The sequence below is a fragment of the Crinia signifera genome, chromosome 6 (genome assembly GCF_055691185.1).
Source record: "Crinia signifera chromosome 6, ASM5569118v1, whole genome shotgun sequence".
NCBI lineage: Eukaryota > Metazoa > Chordata > Amphibia > Anura > Myobatrachidae > Crinia > Crinia signifera.
Window position 1 is genome coordinate 277,900,350 of NC_139222.1, and position 19,275 is coordinate 277,919,624.

Here is a 19,275-nt window from a genome sequence, read left to right on the forward strand (position 1 = left end):
CAGTGCATGTCCTCGTGTTCTGCTGCTCTTCTTCCTGTGAAGAATTTCTCCCACCTGTACCTTGTTATAACCCTTGATATATGTGAAAGTTTCTATCATGTCCCCCCTTTCCCTTCTCTGCTCTAAAGTATACATATTAAGATCTTTTAGGCTGCGGGAGGGGAGGGTTAGACTGTGGGGTGGGAAGGAAAGAGATTAGGGTTAGGCACTAAGAAGGGAGGTTTAAGTTAAGGCTGCTAGGAGGGAGGGTTAGGGTTGGCACTAAGGGGGGAGGTTAGGGGAGACCTTCCCAGCCCGGGATATCGACCGTCAGTATTCTAACTGTCGAAAAGCTTATACTGATCCCTTATTTTCCTATTGTGGAATCTCCAGATGAACCCAATGCATCAACTGAAAAGGTCCCAGGTCTCCCATTTTTGGGGGGAGGGGGTCGGTGGGGGTGCCGTGACTTTCTGAAGTATTCCAGCCCTGGCTGACTGGTTTGGGGCTGATGAACGTTATGGCAGGGGATCCCTTGCTCTGTGTCTTCCTGCTGGTTGGTGGACATAGGGTGGCCAATCCCTCACATCAACCAGTGGCACCCCTTTGGGATAACAACTTAGGTCAGGTTTCTTTGGATTCTCTTCCCGCACATAATTTACTTACATGTCATAAATAAAAGAGATATCTCTACCCTGAATCTGCCATATGTGCGAACTAGGTATCGGAGTCATCATAATATGATGTTACAATATATCGAATGGACCACATGAATGGACTCAATAATCTGGTGATGACAATAAATGAACCCAGGATGGATTGTGAAGAATACGCATACACTTACCTGAAGGTTTCGGATTCCTCTTATCAGAATACAATTAGAATTAATACAATCCCAATATCTTCACTTCACTTCAAATTTCATTTATTATATATAATTTTTTCATTTTAATTTTTCATGTATTTTCCTTTATTAATTTTTTCAATTATACAATGCTGTTGGCACTTTATAAATACATCATCACCTTCACGGATTGCAACCATCAAAATAGCTATATGTTCATATTCAAAACATATATCTTTCTCTTTTCTTCTCTGTCATCAAAGACTCACTCCACATTCACTTACCCTTTTTGAATACCATCGGTAGCCAACATACTGCTGGCACCCCACAAATATAGCACCATTCATTAGTTTTTGCAGAGTTTTATTTAATTTATATTTTTCACGTTTTTTCACAAAAAAATTTGCGTTATTTTGTCACACTGCACCTTTAAGTATCACTCATGCACACTCCTATCACACTAAATATTAACATCCCATTTCTCATAGAATACAGCAGCTCATATATTACTAGTCTTATACACATCCTGTACATATATAACATTTATACATATGTCCTTCTTACATCCAGTGATTCCATTCAAATTGATTGACCTCATGCACCCTAGGAGATAACCATTCATGAAAGATAGTTATTTACTCTCAAATAATAGACAAGTTCCTCATCATTTGTCATTATGGGAACAAAATCCAAAGTATGATAAATACATTTATTTTAAGGTCCCCTCTATCTAACCTTAACTAACATAGTGCTCTTTCCACATATGAATCTGTGCCAGATGCCAAATATGAACCAATAGCAACACGCTAGGGACACCCCCCCCAGACCACATGAATATTCATGAGACAGAGTATATCAGTGACCTCCTGATGCCCATCCGGTTGGCCTTGAGAAAGCTCAGTGCGAAACGCGCGTCGGCGTTCCACATGAGCAGGGGCGAATGTCACTTTGACATTTGAAACTATATATTGTTTCAGATTGTTTAGATAGCGTGGTGCGCAAATCTGCCATCCCCAGGCGTACACACTGGCACACAGCCGGTGCCAGCTGTGACTCACGAGAGTGAGATCCTAGACGCTGCGGGACATTCTGCCCGTACAGCGAGGCGCACTAACTGCCCGACCGGGAGACGGCAACACGGAGGAGGATAGTGATTATCTACCTCTTCCCATGTACACACTGTTGAGTGAGGAGACAGAGCGGCCGGGACGCCGTCCGCTTCTGGTCTCCCAATATACCCGGCAGATACACAGTATCTATTTTTTAACATGGAAATAAAATGTTACAATCCTTGTTAATAACGCCCCTGAATCATTAACTAAGATACATTAAAGATAAAGACGTTCTTTTCCCTGCCACGTCAGGATATTCATATCCTTCTTAATTTGTCCATCAGTGTTTTATGTTGTATGTGTGTTTTTAAGTATTTTGCGGTTCTTAAATATAATAATTAAAAGTTACATTTTATTATTCCTTCTTTTTGTGCACCACATAGAGACTTACTCTTCTTTAATCCTCATACCTCCATGCCACCAGTGGTAGCACGCCTCTGTCCATTACTAACACTATATGTTATGACTACAGAGAGGCTCAATATATGATTGAGAAAATTCTTCTCTTCCCATATATATATATTTTTTCCAGTGCGATTGACATCCTTCTTTTTTCTCCCAATCCCGGGATCGGTAGGGATCCTGGGATTTGGCCCCAAAATTGCCGGGATATCAATCTTGGGATTGTAGTTTCTAATCCTGGGATTTCGGGGTTAGATTACGTATGTGCCGCAACGCCCGCAGCTACAGATGTAAATATATGTGCAGCACGGCCGCTTTGGGGGGTGGGCAGGGGTGATTTTTTAAATTAGGTATGCCAATCCCAGGATCCCGGGATTGAAAAAATATCCCCGGATTGGTTTCCCTTGTTGGACAATTCCACACCATTTTATGTTTGCCCTGATTTCCCGGTATCAGACAAGGCTCAGAGGTCCAGGACTGGTTGTGGATTTTCTATCCATATTTTTTAAACAGAATGAAGCATGCACAGATCAAAGTGATATGAGAATCACTTGCCTGTTTGAAGTAGACGAAGGCATGGCGCATGTAAAGCTGTGTCAGGCCAACTGATAATCCAAAACAATTATAGTCATATACCTTTCACAACCAAAGGGGGAGCAGAGATATTTAAACCAAACTTGCCTACCCTACCGGAATGGCCAGGAGACTCCTGAAAATCGGGTCCCCCTTCTGGCCCCCGGAAAGGTGGGCAACCCTCCCGTATACTGGCGCCGTCCCCCCTCTCCTGGATACTGGCGCCGCACCCCCCCCTCTCCCTGGTAGCGTTAATTTCCCACATTTCACGGATTTTCGGGTGGAGGGTGCGAGGTTAAAGAAGCAAACTGCATCATTTAGCCCCTCCTCGAAGTCTTGTGAATTGTGGGGTTTGCAGTACTGGGGGGTGGGGCTTGATGACGTTTACACACACCCCCCTTGAAGAGCTGCTGACAGTCTCCTGATTTAACCCCTTGAGTGGTGTTTTTTTCTGAGGCAGGACAAACCTACCAGGGCAGGTTTGTACTGCCCCAGAAATACCCACCACAGCACTTAGGGGCAGCCCCCCCCCCCATGTCGTTCACCGCCAGCCAATGCACTCAGTCCTGACTTGCAGGATCGCCGGGTTTCTCCTGCCGCTACACCCACTGCTATTCACAGATGGCACAGCGGTGACCAGGCGGCAAGCTCGGGGGGACTCGGATGCCCGAACTTCCAAGTCCCCCTGTGCCACCCTTTGCAGAGCGGGGCCTGCCGCCTGCTCACTGCTGCGGATGGCAACGGTGGCAGCAGCACTGAGCCCCGACGTACGATTGCCAGGGTGGGGCGCTGGCCGGAGGTGACAACCTGGGGGGGGGGGGGGGTGGTGGAGTGCCAGTGGTGCACAGCTGGAGGCACCTATCAATCAGTGGCATGCCTGGAAATTTCTCGGGTGAGCCCATGCAGGTGGTGCAGTTCAGCTCGAGAAATTTCTGGGCATACCACCAAAGTACTTAGACCCTTTTGTGCAGAGCCCCTCAGAGTACCCAGTCATGCTGCCAGACTGAAACTTCTAGCAGAGAAATGTGATTATCGCACCTCCCAACTGTGTAGTCCCTGTTTTTCATCACTGCTACACTGAATAGATGCTGAGCAGGCTCCCAACTCCCCCACCGTGCGACACTGCCGGAAAATCGAGACAGGTGGGAGGTATGGGTTCTGGTGTAGTAGCGAGTGAGTTCATCAGGGACAGGGTTGTATGAGGGATTTCTGATGATGCAACTCGCGTACATTTATTATACGCAAAGGAATAACCCTGAGCAACGCCATCCACATACAGTAGGCAATCCAATAATAGCCTGATGCATGAGTCCTCCGGGAACACATACATACATACATGCTGCATCCATACCCCATACCATTGGGAAACTCCCAGGGATAGGATGTATCACGCAGCAGGGTATGGTCATTAGGTCAACTCGATTTAGGTCGACATGCATTGCATCGCCCAATGAAGGTTTACCAAGTGAACACATGACATAGGTCAACATGGCTAATGTCGACATGGTTGGAAGTCAACACAAGCATTAGTTCGACAATGGGAAGGTCGACAGCAAAAAAGGTCGACATGAGTTTTTCATGTGTTTTTTTTTTAGCCGACATGTGCCGACAATAGCTGACATGCCAAAGGCAAAGATACCACCTTGGATGCAAAATATGATTTATGTTAAATCACGGGCAAGGAATCATCTGTGCTCACTCGTGGGGTGATATGATTTGCATAAACTCCTCCCACTCTAGCATATATCAGCATATTAACATCTGAACCACATCAGTGGAGGCCCTAATTCAGACCTGATCACAGGGCACATTTTGGGGTGGCATTTCCGACCTGCCCGCTAGGCTGCATATATTCAGAGCGTCTCGAGCAGGTTAATGCCGCCCTGCCAAACGCGTGCCCCCACCCACCATCTGGATCCCTTGGCTACATGCGAGAGGATGGACTTCATTTTCTGCTGTACACTGATGTGGGAATTGGGGGCGGGCACTGATGTTGTGACGTCATCTGCCCTGAGCAGCTAGGGAAATGGAGCCCATTATTTCTATGGGTGAGCCCACCGTTTTTCTGGACACGCCCCTGAAACGTCAGGTGTCCACTCTGGAATGCCCCTTGCCTGTCAATCAGGCAGCGAGTGTCCGGGTGAGTGAAAATATCGCAGAAGGAGCTCGCTGCGGGGGTTTGCACATGTCCATTAACACCTATGCCCATGGGCAATCCCCCACCATCGGGGACTGGGCCGAATTCGGACCTGTGCGAGCAAGCCTGAATCGGCACCTTTCGACAAATAGACAAAACCATGTGCACTGCAGGTGGGGCAGATGTAACATGTGCAGAGAGAGATAAGTTTGGGTGGGGGTGTTCAAACCAAAATCCTGATTGCAGTGTCAGAATAAAGCAGCCAGTATTTAACCTGCACAGAAACAATAAAAGCCACCCAAACCTAACTCTCTCTGCATCTGTTACATCTGCCCCACCTGCATCTGTGTCCATCCCCTATGCGGCGGCTCTCCTTCCACCTGGATTTCAGCGCTGCCTGGTATGCTGAGCACCGCACCCGGCTGCGCTCTTTTCTCAGGGTCTTGCTGTACTTGCGGAGTCCTTCCGCCACTGCTTCTGGGCTAAATGGCCGACAGTGCCTAGAACAGCAGTCACTAATGGTCGGCAGTTATTAGGTGGACACCTTAAAATGTCAACGTGCACTAGGTCGACTTTGACAAAAGGCCGAAACAAGGAAAAGATTGACATAGAAATGGTCAAATTCAAAAAAGGTTAAACACAAGTTTTTCTCGGTTTTTGCGTATGTCGACATGGACACCGTAAAAGTGTACCGCGTCCGCCCATTTCATCCGATTCCGACGCAACGGGCCAAGAAATCAGACGAAAAGTGTCAAATCACCTCCGATTCTGATCCGATGCACATCTTATCTGAGCCGGAGATCGTCATGTCTGCCACAAGGATCTATTGCATCCGATGTATCGTATGCGGTCCAGCTGCACGGGAGCTTCCAGGTAAGTTGGCAGGGTACCTCACACTAGTGGATGGGCACCGCAGCTCTATGCCCACTTGGATCAGGCAGTAAGAACAAGTGGTAACAAATATGCTGGGCGTGCCAATGAAAATGCTGGGAGTGTCAGGGAAAACGCAGGCGTGCCAAACCCTGTTAGGGGCGGGTGTGTGACGCCAGTAGCAGGCTGGAGTCTGAGTAAGTCCTGAGATATGCGGCAGCTGCAATGAATGGTGCCCAGTGTAAAATCATGTGATGTGAGCGATTTCCGATGGGATTTGGGCATATTCGCTTGGGTTCGGATGGATGTGCAGCCGTACACATCCATCGGCACAGCGAGCGCATTCATTCGCAAGGCGGGATCTCTCAGGGACGGAGGCTAAACTCATGTGAATTTGCGGCCGTGCGATCAGCCCTGAATCAGGCTCTTTGCCCTCTAGAGATGATCACATAAAATCAGCTCTCCCTGGAGGACGTCAGCATGTACCCTGCACTTAGAACATACAGTACAGTATGTACCAATTATTCAGTTTATTTTTAAAAAAATGCAGTAATTCAATCATACAAACCCAAACCACTGTACTACACACTTGTTCTTCCGGATTCATACAGCAGAGGGCAGCACAGACCAGGTACAGAATACATCATGGACTTTACTTTGTCCCGCTGTCTCCTCCTGTTCTCCTCCCACCTGTCTGACTCTCTGATTGCAGCTGAAACTTTCAGATTTGGGGATAGAAGTTGCTCAGAGTTAGAGAACATATAATGTAAGTAGTAATAATAAGGGTATACTGTACATTATATGTAACGCTCTGCAAGGATGTGGGAGATGCAGCGTTCTGCCAGGATGTGGGAGATGCAGCGCTCTGCCAGGATGGGTGAGATGCAGTGTTCTGCCAGGATGTGGGAGATGCAGCGTTCTGCCAGGATGGGTGAGATGCAGCGCTCTGCCCGGATGTGGGAGATGCAGCGCTCTGCAAGGATGTGGGAGATGCAGCGTTCTGCCAGGATGGGTGAGATGCAGCGCTCTGCCCAGATGGGTGAGATGCAGCGCTCTGCAAGGATGGGGGAGATGCAGCGCTCTGCCCGGATGTGGGAGATGTAGAGCTCTGTAAGGAAAGGGGAGATGCAGCGCTGTGCCAGGATGGGGGAGATGCAGCGCTTTGCCAGGATGGGTGAGATGCAGCGCTCTGCCCGGATGGTTGAGATGCAGCGCTCTGCAAGGATGGGGGAGATGCAGCGCTTTGCCAGGATGGGTGAGAGGCAGCGCTCTGCCAGGATGGGTGAGATGCGGCACTCTGCCCAGATGTCAGAGATGCAGCGCTGTGCAAGGATGGGGGAGATGCAGCGCTCTTCCAGAATGAGGGAGATGCAGCGCTGTGCCAGGATGGGTGAGATGCAGCGCTGTGCAAGGATGGGGGAGATGCAGCGCTCTTCCAGAATGAGGGAGATGCAGTGCTTTGCTCGAATGGGTGAGATGCAGCGCTCTGCCAGGATGGGTGAGAGGCAGCACTCTACCAGGATGGGTGAGATGCAGCGCTCTGCCCGGATGGGTGAGATGCAGCGCTGTGCCAGGATGGGTGAGATGCAGCGCTGTGCCAGGATGGGTGAGATGCAGCGCTCTGCCTGGATGGGTGAGATGCAGCGTTCTGCCTGGATGGGTGAGATGCACCGCTGTGCCAGGATGGGGGAGATGCAGCGCTCTGCCTGGATGGGTGAGATGCAGCGCTCTGCCTGGATGGGTGAGATGCACCGCTGTGCCAGGATGGGGGAGATGCAGCGCTCTGCCTGGATGGGTGAGATGCAGCGCTCTGCCTGGATGGGTGAGATGCACCGCTGTGCCAGGATGGGGGAGATGCAGCGCTCTGCCAGAATGAGGGAGATTCAGCGTTCTGCCAGGATGGGTGAGATGCAGCGCTGTGCCAGGATGGGTGAGATGCAGTGCTCTGCCAGAATGAGGGAGATTCAGCACTCTGCAACGATGGGGGAGATGCAGCGCTGTGCCAGGATGGGTGATATGCAGCGCTTTGCAAGGATGGAGGAGATGCAGTGATGTACTGTACTGAGATCTGCAGAGATGAAAGAATGCAATATTCTGCTGCAGTAGATGGTATTGACGAGACGCAATGCTCCAGCTGGTGGGGTACAATACCTGGCTAATAGTGTTGAGGTGCAATGCTCAGATGGGATACACAGGATGCAGAGCTCTGCCCTCTTGGCACCACTGACTGTATCCACAGAGAAGAGCAAAGTGTTTATATAGAAAGCCGGGGCTGCAATCTGCAATTCCCATTCTGTGGTTAATGTTCAATTTTTATTGCTTTACTCTCCAGGTTATTTTGGGTTCTTCTGCTTTTTAGAACTGTGACGTGTTCTACACAGAAAAGACCACAATATGGAATCATCACTTCCCCCAATTTCCCCAAAACGTACCCAAATAACAACCACAGCACCTGGAACATTGCTGTCCCTGAAGGATACCACGTGTCTCTGAAATTTCTGGTGTTTGACCTGGAGCCATCAGAAGGATGTAGCTATGACTATGTGATGGTACTGACCATGTGTAGCGCACTATGTCAGGGACGCTCTCCTGAGGGCCATGTACATCTGTGCCATAGATATCTGACCTGGAGCCATCAGACAGATGTAGCTATGACTATGTGACGGTACTGACCATGTGTAGCGCACTATGCCAGGGACGCTCTCCTGAGAGCCATGTACATCTGTGCCATAGATACCTGACTTTGTGCCATCAGACGGATGTAGCTATGACTATGTGTAGTGCACTATGTCAGGGACGCTCTCCTGAGAGCCATGTACATCTGTGCCATAGATACCTGACTTTGTGCCATCAGACGGATGTAGCTATGACTATGTGACGGTACTGACCATGTGTAGTGCGCTATGTCAGGGACGCTCTCCTGAGAGCCATGTACATCTGTGCCATAGATACCTGACCTGGAGCCATCAGAAGGATGCAGCTATGACTATGTGACGGTACTGACCATGTGTAGCGCACTATGTCAGGGACGCTCTCCTGAGGGCCATGTACATCTGTGCCATAGATACCTGACCTGGAGCCATCAGAAGGATGTAGCTATGACTATGTGACGGTACTGACCATGTGTAGTGCGCTATGTCAGGGACGCTCTCCTGAGGGCCATGTACATCTGTGCCATAGATACCTGACTTTGTGCCATCAGACGGATGTAGCTATGACTATGTGACGGTACTGACCATGTGTAGCGCACTATGTCAGGGACGCTCTCCTGACAGCCATGTACATCTGTGCCATAGATACCTGACCTGGAGCCATCAGAAGGATGTAGCTATGACTATGTGATGATACTGACCATGTGTAGTGCGCTATGTCAGGGACCATCTGCTGCGGGCCATGTACATCTGTGCCATAGATACCTGACCTGGTGCCTTCAGACAGATGTAGCTACGACTATGTGACGGTACTGACCATGTGTAGTGCGCTATGCCAGGGACGCTCTCCTGAGGGCCATGTACATCTGTGCCATAGATACCTGACCTGGAGCCATCAGATGGATGTAGCTATGACTGTGACAGTACTGACCATGTGCAGTGCGCTATACCAGGGACACTCTCCTAAGGCACATGTACATCTGTGCAAGAGATACCTGACCTGGAGCCATCAGACGGATGTAGCTATAACTATGTGACATTACTGACCATGTGTAGTGCTATGTCAGGGACACTCTCCTGATGGCCATGTACATCTGTGCCATAGATACCAAACCTGGAGCCATCAGGGAGATGTAGCTATGACTATGCGACGGTACTGACCATGCGTTGTGCGCTATGTCAGGAACGCTCTCCTGAGGGCCATGTACATCTGTGCCATAGATACCTGACCTGGTGCCATCAGAAGGATGTAGCTATGACTATGTGACGGTACTGACCATGTGTAGTGCACTATGTCAGGAACACTCTCCTGAGGGCCATGTACATCTGTGCCATAGATCCCTGACCTAGAGCCATCAGAAGGATGTAGCTATGACTATGTGATGGTACTGACCATGTGTAGTGCGCTATGTCAGGGACGCTCTCCTGAGGGCCATGTACATCTGTACCATAGATGCCTGACCTGGAACCATCAGGCGGATGTAGCTATGACTATGTGACGGTACTGACCATGTGTAGTGCTAGGTCAGGGACACTCTCTTGAGGGCCATGTACATCTGTGTAATAGATACCTGACATGGAGCCAACAGATGGATATAGCTATGACTATGTGACGGTACTGACCATGTGTAGTGCGCTATATAAGGGACATTCTCGTGAGGGCCATGTACATCTGTATCATAGATACCTGACCTGGTGCCATCAGATGGAGCACTACACATGGTCAGTACCGTCACATAGTCATAGCTACTATGACTATGTGACGGTACTGACCATGTGTAGTGCTCTATGTCAGGGATGCTCTCTTGAGGGCTATGTACATCTGTGCCATAGATACCTGACCTGGAGCCATCAGGCGGATGTAGCTATGACTATGTGGCGGCACTGACCATGTGTAGCGCACTATGGCCCTTATTCTGATCGGTGCGGCCCGATCAGAATATGCGGCCACGACCGTGCAGGCGAATCCCCGCCTTCCATACGGATCGCCACCTGCCGTCCGTACGCGGATATGTGGCGATCCGCATGAAATTGGACGGGGATACGCCTCCTCCATGGTGGGAGCAGCCCCTGCATTCGATGGTCGCCGAACATCGAATGCAGGGCCGCACGCTCCACCAGGTCCCGCAACACAAGACCACACGGACACTTGTCCGAGTGAAATCTTGTATGGGGGCGGGCAGCTGACATCCGGCGATATCAGATGCCCGCCCCCAACACATGCGTCACAGCCTCATTACCATGCGTACGCCCCGCGTTTGCATGGGAACGCCCATGAAACGCGGGGCGTATGCATAGGGAAATGAGGCTAAGTAGCCCCTCACGCCCCTATCCACCCCCTTTGCGGCGTTAAAAAAAATTGTGCGGCGATTTCGCCTGCACATGCGCAGAGTGCCCTCTGCACATGCGCAGAGCGAAAACATCGGCGGAACGGCCGCATGCGGCCGTTACCGCTTAGATCAGAATAAGGGCCTATGTCAGGGACGCTCTCCTGAGGGCCATGTACATCTGTCCCATAGATACCGATCCTGGAGCCATCACAGGGATGTTGCTATGACTATGTGATGTTACTGACCATGTGTAGTGCTCTATGTCAGGGAAGCTCTCCTGAGGGCTATGTACATCTGTACCATAGATGCCTGACCTGGAGCCATCAGGCGGATGTAGCTATGACTATGTGACGTTACTGACCATGTGTAGTGCGCTATGTCAGGGACGCTCTGCTGAGGGCCATGTACATCTGTGCCATAGATACCGAACCTGGAGCCATCAGCAATTTAGTAGGCCAAGTATTTGCCTAGTCGAAAACTCATCTACTGTTAAGCTCAATAATTCTATTATAAAACTTGTGTATGGAGTAAATTACATTTTCCTAATTTGTCCTAATTTTTACAAATAATGGGGCAGATGTATTAAGCTTTAACAAGAGATAAATCCTAGGGTGATAAGGAGAGATAAACGTCCAGCCAATCACCTGCTATGTGCCATGTTACAGGCTGTGTTTGAAAAAAGTCAGTAAGGAGCTGATTGGCTGGATGTTTATCTCTTTTTATCACCCTAGGATTTATCTCTTGTTAAGGCTTAATACATCTGCCCCATTATTCTATAGCACAAAACTGCACTAATTTCCCCTGATGTTTCTCCTTTGTTGTCTCTGTCCCTCCCTCTCATTCCATTGGTCTACTTCCTCTGCTTTCATACTGCATACCAGGTGTCGGCTGACAAGAGGAAAATGGGCCGATTCTGCGGTCCTGTGAAGTCCAAGTCCCACCCGGGTCATCGCCTCTTTGTCTCTCAAGGAAACCGAATGAAGATTGAATTTCAGTCAGATTTCTCTAATGAGGAGAATGGCACCACCATCCTGTACCCAGGCTTCCAGGCTTACTACCAGGCATTGGGTAAGTGCAGACCACCGGTAGGTCATTCCACATGTAAAAAAGCACCTGGAAAGATAATGAAAAGGGAACAAAAGGAAGACCATTGATTTAATAACCTTGCTGAAGAACACAGAGTGAAGACACCCACCGTCTATGCCCTCTTCTACTCTTCTTCCATTCCCTCTCATCTCCTCCTCAGACAATGATGAATGTGCCATCCAGAATGATAACAGCATCACTTGGACCCCGCCGTGCCAGCACATCTGCCATAACTATGTTGGAGGTTATTTCTGCTCGTGTCTCCCAGGATATAAGCTGCAGAGTGACCAGAGGTCCTGCAAAGGTAAGTTCTAGATTCTTCTCACACGTCCTCTTGTAGCATTAGAATGATGGACAATTATTGGCAGTGCTGGTGTTGACTTATCGCTCCTATTTTCAGTGGAATGTAGCAATGAGTTGTTTACAGAGGAGACCGGATTCATCTCCAGCCCAGGATACCCCCAGCCTTACCCAGCTGACCTCAACTGCACTTACAAGATCCGCCTAGAGAAAGGTCTCCTCGTCTCCCTCAACTTCCACAAGACCTTTGAGATTGATGACCATCCCCGGGCTTTATGTCCTTATGATACACTGAAGGTGATGTTCTGGTCAATCCCTGCTTCATGGAAAAATAGATTTCAGTGGTCTGTGCCCATGGAGGAGAGATAAGTGCCATTGGACCCGGTAATTTGCCAGGTCATTTCGGGTCCTTCTGTGTGAAAGAGTCAACCCATGTAGCAATTCCCAGACTTTCACCCTGGTTGTGTCCTTTTCTCTATCTGAAAGGGATATTAGTAGGTGCAGAGGCTGGAGAATGAGGAGGGCAGTGTTGTTAAGGATAGAGTGAAGGTGAGGCTAGGTGGTAAGTGGGTAGGCTGGTGATAAGGAGATAAGGGTGTGGGTGATCATTTTAGAGGCTTTCACGGTGAGAAATGGCCTCGTTCTGGAAATTATATGGAGGTGGTAGTGAAAGTATTTGGAGATGAACTGAATGACGGAATCCAGTATGACAAACAGGAGGTGGTTCTTAGGACAAAGGAGAAGGAGGCATTGAAAATAAGGAGGAGGAAGGGTGTGTGTGGGTGATGCGATCATCAATTTTAGAGATGATTAGATTAAGCAATGACTCAGGATGTTCATAAGTTCATGGTAAAGAGGCAGAGGGTGACAAGTGGAGGGGACAGAGAGCGATTGGCCAGGGCAGGAGTGGTCCATTTTTGTATTGAAAGTGTAAAAGGTGATATTGGAGGCTGTAAGAGCGGGTAACCTAACAGAGGGAAGAGGTGTAGAGGGAGAAGCGATGGGGACCAAGAACCTAGGGTGATACTGATGGAACAAGGGAGGTGGCGGAGGTACCCGAGGAGATAGAAAAGGAGTGGTTGGGTGAGCGAGAGGTGAAGGATATGAGGGAGGAGGACGTGGTCAAAGGAGTTGAGGATGAATACAGAAGAGTGCATAAGTGCTCTCTACTGCACCTGATATAAACATTAGATGTCCTCTGGCAGTTCAGAGGTCACAAGATTCTGTAATTTAATGCAGGTTACATAACAAATTGTTGTCATATTATTCTTTCATGTGCGCTGCCAGGTGTTTGCAGGTGGCTCACTGATAAACAGTTACTGCGGCCGCCACTCACCAGGGAACGTCAGCACACAGAGTAACGAGGTGGACATAGTATTCCAATCTGACGACTCCGGAGACAGCAAGGGGTGGAAGCTTTACTTCACATCAGAAGGTGAGGAGTTCTATCACATGTGGGTGAAGGTCAGATGTAGCTACATCACCGTCCATCACTGTAATGGGCCGTGTCTGGCAGTATGTCCGGTTCCCTCTCTGAGTGTACATAATGTATAATTAGGAAAGACCTGCGTATAGGGTTGGGTTGCTGGATCCTTGTAACTTTGCTCATCTCATTCCTGCTTACCAGCTGTAAAGTGCCCAGACCCTGTCGCCCTGGATGAATTCTCCATTATTAGCCCAAAGCTGAATGAATACAGAATGCGGGATTATATTGTAGTGTCCTGCCGGACAGGTTACAGACTGATGGAGGTAAGTGTGCCCAGACATGACATATAAACCAACAGGAGGGCTCATTTACTAACACTGCCTCTAGGAGCTTACACAAAACCACTGTGACCAATTGGACTCATATACAGATATAGCCACGCTCGCCTATCCTGTTGGCCCGCCATCCTGGCTTTGTTGTTGGTCCATGAGAAATGTCCCGTTATGGCGCACTTCTATGGCAAAAGCATGTAATTACACTGCTTCGCAGCTGGGTGGCGACTGCTCCAATGATGAAAACCACAGTACAGTGCTGCGGATTAATATGTGAAGCGCCATTGCTATTTATTGTGTGCCTTTGCTTCCACTTTACCTGTGTGCAGTATGCAGAGCTTACTGTAGCTCCATAAGGGTGGGCTCCCTCGTGGCCGATAGTCTTGGCCCGCTACCTTGTTTGTTATACAGTAATTATGTTACAAAGATGCTCATTCAGCCCCAGGGACTTTAGTACATCTGTACCTCCTTGTTCGTAACGGGCTATATAGAGACCAAATTAAGTCACAGTAAGGCCATTGTAGGATCTTCAACCCTTCTAGCTCAGCATGACTAGATTCAAACCAACAGAAGTCAATATAAGGAGGTCTTTATATATCTAGATACAAACCAATGGAGGTTTAGGAAGCATGGACAGGACCATAAATAAACTCATGGAGGTCTTCGGAGGACCAGCTATAAGCTCTTGTTGGTCTTGATACAGTAGGATCAAAAGAGAAACTCAAGGAGGTCTATAAATGCCAGATAGGACCTCATGGAGCTCTAGATACTATAATATGCAAACTCATGAAGGTTTTCAGAGGACCACCTGTAATCTCTTGGAGGTCTTGATACAGAAAGATCCGACACAAAGTCAAGGAGGTCTCAGAAGGCCAGATATTACCTCATGGACCTCCAGAGATTATAATAGGCATACTCTTGAAAATCTATATAGGAACAGACACAAAATGAAGGAGGTCTCGGAAAGCCAAATATGAACTCAGGATCAAATCTGGATAAGATGCAAACTCTCACCAGCATATGAACAAATATGAAGACCAGGCCAGTATAGACACTTCTACTTATAAATCAGTATATTACACAATATTACTGGAAGCTCAGGGATTTGAGGACCAGTCATGGTGACTGACCTGGTGGCTAGGGTGGTCTCTATACATTGTTAACCACAGTGATCCAGGTGTTAGACACAGACATAGAACGCTTCACTTTTTATTTGCCTGAAGATCTCCTTCAACTGTCTCACTGCATGTTCAATGCACATTTAATTCTAGTAAGCCTGCCCGAAGCAAATGCTTTGAAAGCTAGTCTGTTACCTTGTGATTGCCTCTGTGTTTGTGCATGTGTGAGAGAGAAAGAGATGTAGTTTCACTCCCTGCCAACAGATGGCAGTGTTTTGGAGACACACAAACGGACACTAGACATATATATATATATATACAATGGATTGGATAGAGGTCTAAGCGACTACAAATACCTGTATAAGAAACGTGTTTCTTTTTTAAACATATAAGAATTTATTTTATACATATAAAAAATGCACAATAGCATTGAATATAAGAACAAACAGTACAAGAAATTAACATAGAAAAACAACAGTGAAATGATGCAATTATACTGTTTGTTCTTATATTCAATGCTATTGTGCATTTTTTATATGTATAAAATAAATTCTTATATGTTTAAAAAAGAAACACGTTTCTTATACAGGTATTTGTAGTCGCTTAGACCTCTATCCAATCCATTGTATTTTTTTATGCCACACCCCTTACCAAGGTGTTTTTCCTTAGAGGTCAGCTGACACCCTTTTTTCTAAAGGTATACCTGTTTTTCTATACATAAGAGAACTAAGTTGTTCAGGACATAAGTGGCGCCCTACATCCCCCCCCCCCTCTCCTCATATATATATATATATATATATATATATATATATATATATATATATATGATTAACTACAGTATGTGCAAGAACAGTAAATACCCAGATAGTTACACAATAAAGCACTGCAGACGCTTCTCCAGTAATAATAACTTTCTCCCACAGAACGACAAAGAGTTGCGCAGTTTTACCTCGCTCTGCCGGAAGGATGGCACCTGGCACCGCCTGATGCCCCACTGTGAAAGTAAGACGCCTCCATGCCATGCAATCTACAGTGAATATTAATGTAAATACAGGGGCGGATCCAGAAGAAAATGACAGGGGGGCACCATGGCAGGGGAAGTGAGAGAGAAGTTATTTTACATGTGTTGAAAAAGTGGGTGGGGCAATGCAATAGGGGGCAAGTAGGTGACCCCAGGGAATAGGTGACACGGGGAGGTATTAGGTGACGTAGAGGATGACGAGGAGAAGCAGTGAGTGACGCCAGGTAGAGGGTGACAGATAGATGCAATTGGGGAGGAAGAGCCACAGGGGGGTGGAGAAACACTTGTTGACATGGTGAGAGATAGTGGGTGATAAGGTAAATGGGTTAGATGTGGGAGGGAAGGCAGGGAGACACTGGGCTGGCATTATGGGGTGGTCAATGGCTACACATTTCAAATAATGCCACAATGTTATTCAAATGACACCGCAAGTAGTGCCCTTGATTCATATAGTAGTGTAATTAATTTATGTAACACTACACAGTAGTGTTGGGAGGAGCTGTAACCAGTGCTGTGTTGGTGTGGCCAGTGCAATGTGGGAATGTACAGGGCTACACAGTAGTACTCCTGAAATTGCTGCCCCCTAAACATACAAAACTGTAATAGTGCGCGCCAACAATTTAGCAGTGGCCACATAATAACACCAATAACACCATTATACCCATTACACATTATGCCACAAACCGTAATTCCCCTTACACAGTATGCCACACACCATAATTCCCCTTACACAATATGCCACACATAATGGCCCCATTGCTCCTGTTTATACACAACATGCCCACAGTCATAGCGACTCTTACACACATTATGCCCACAGAAGTAGCGCCGCTTACACACCCCGGGCGTACCGGGGTGGACACCGTCATGGGCATGCCTGCAAAAATGGTGGGCATGCCTTTAGAAATGCTGGGCTGGCCCCAGGGAACGCAGGTGTTCCTCTGCCTGCTGGGGGCGGGTGGATGATGTCACATAATACTAGCACCCGCCCCCCAGTCCAGATGAAAGAGAAGACCATGCAGCTAAAAAGTAAGCCCTGGTCTACCCATCGGCTGTGTGCAGAGGTAAAGTCATTTAATGGTGAGTAACCATCAAATTACTTTTCCTCTGTCCAGGCACTTGGGAGCGGATGTGTAAGTGGTGTAAGTGTACACATCCGCTCGTAGAGTGGGTGATTCGGGTGCCAGGGGAGGCGTTAAACTACTCGCTACGCTATGAAAAACGCAGCCTAGCAATCAGGTCTGAATTACCCCCAATGTCCACAGCTGCCCACAGTAGTGCATATACATAATTCCCACTGTAGTAGTTCCACATAAGCATGTGTGTAACTATCCCCCACCCACCCATTTCCCTACACTTACCAAAATCTGTCTGGCAGCTCATCATCCCCCTGTCCTAAACCTTCTTACTCCCATGTGGCTCCACCCCCTGATGTCTGTGTAGCTCTGCCCCTTTAATGCCCTGATTGGATGTGCTACCTGTCACAGGGGGTTGAAGGAGCTTCATGCTGCCGCTGCTGCCTGTCAGAGCAGTGTGTGACAGGTGCAGCATCCGGGGCTATCAGCGGAGATGCAGAGCAGGGAGAGCGCCTCTACAGCCTGGTGCCTCTCTGCACTGCATCCTCCAATTCTAACCACCATGATCTAACCACCACAGCTAATCACAATGAAAGGACCACCAAGACTAACCATTATGAATTGACTACTGACATAATACAGAATATATTGTTAATAACTTCCTTCAGTCACTGTTTACCCCATAGGTGATATGAATTAGGATATAATAAGATTCTTGGTCCAACAAAACTTTGGACATTGGTAAAGAAAATGGTGGAGGAAATGCAAACTACTTTTGATATAAAGCTAGCAGTGAGCTTGGCCCACTCAATGTCACCCATTGTCTATACTACCTTCTCCCTGCTGTATATGCTGACCTCTCCCAGTGCAGAGCATTCCCCGCCTAAGGCCTGTCATGTCGCTCGCACAGTAGGAGTCATTGGGTGTGGTATAGGGTACCGACATTCAGGATCCTGACAGTCATTAGCCCAACGTCGGGATCCCGACTGCCTGGACAGCATGGTGAGTGCAACAAAGCCCCTTGCGTGCTCATTGCGGTCGCCACGCTGTGGGCACGGTGGCTTACTATTCTCGCCACCTATTCTATTCTCCCTCTATGGGGGTCGTGGACCCCAATGAGGGAGAATAGCGAGTGGCCATCGGGCACCCGTCTGTCCAAGTTTTGACAGTCGGGATCCCGACGTCGGGTAAATGACTGTCGGGATACCTACTGTCGGGACCGTGTCCGGCACCCGAGCCATTGGAGGGGTGGTGTATGCACCCATTGCAGTTGAGCAGACCTTTGAAGAATATTATATATAAATGGGTTTTAGACGTGACAGTGACAAAATTGCATATAATAAATGTTATATACTCTTTCCTGCAGTTGTGAGCTGTGAGAGTCCACAGACGCTCCGTAATGGTAATCACACTTTCCTGACCAAGCCTCACAAATTGACATACCTGTCCGCCATTACCTACAACTGTACTGGGCACTTCTACAAAATGGTGACTCGCACAGGAAGTGGTACGTATCCTCCTCTCTCTTATAGCAAGCACTCGAGGATTGGAGAGTAGGTAGCGCGGAGCAGTTGGATTTGTAGATTTTCCCTGGGATATATATGCTTGTTACCGTTATACATTGAGAGACTATGAGCAGCGCAGAGCTTGTGCCTTCCAGAATGGCCAGGATTCTCCCGAATATCATTCAGTGTCATTCAGTGCAGGGAGAGATATGGTCCTGGGTTCCAGCATTTCATCAGGCATCGTGGGCCATTATCATGGGATAAGACTTGTGGGGGCCCCGGGGCAACTAGAATGTGGGGGCCCCATCCTCCATTAGACGGGGATGAGATTGAATGGTCAACAGTGTCTAGATCGCCACTGATGGTCGACACACACAAAAAAAATGATCGACATTCATTAGGTCAACATGGTCAAAGATTTTCCACATCCCCCCCCCCCCAAAAAAAAAGTGCTTACTTTACCATCCCAGGGGGCATCGAGGAGGAATATAATAGTGTGTACACTTACACAGT

At 48.0% G+C, this 19,275-nt stretch overlaps 1 protein-coding gene across 3 annotated transcripts in view; it reads left to right on the top strand.

The window, feature by feature from the left end:
- Positions 1-6,602: 6,602 nt before the first annotated feature.
- The window catches only part of LOC146009400 (complement C1r-A subcomponent-like), a 61,342-nt gene continuing 48,669 nt past the window's right edge, over positions 6,603-19,275 (top strand). Inside the window, exons 1-9 of one of the 3 annotated variants that reach the window (XM_083149722.1) lie at positions 6,603-6,683; positions 8,250-8,466; positions 11,780-11,966; positions 12,145-12,288; positions 12,385-12,581; positions 13,572-13,719; positions 13,912-14,033; positions 16,084-16,162; positions 18,624-18,764. In XM_083149722.1, the coding sequence (XP_083005848.1) occupies positions 6,682-6,683; positions 8,250-8,466; positions 11,780-11,966; positions 12,145-12,288; positions 12,385-12,581; positions 13,572-13,719; positions 13,912-14,033; positions 16,084-16,162; positions 18,624-18,764 (1,237 nt within the window). In that variant the 5' untranslated portion in view covers positions 6,603-6,681. Of the gene's footprint in view, positions 6,684-8,249; positions 8,467-8,733; positions 9,030-10,006; positions 10,070-11,779; positions 11,967-12,144; positions 12,289-12,384; positions 12,582-13,571; positions 13,720-13,911; positions 14,034-16,083; positions 16,163-18,623; positions 18,765-19,275 lie in introns of those variants that run through there. The other 2 variants (XM_083149724.1, XM_083149723.1) reach the window with 2 other exon arrangements.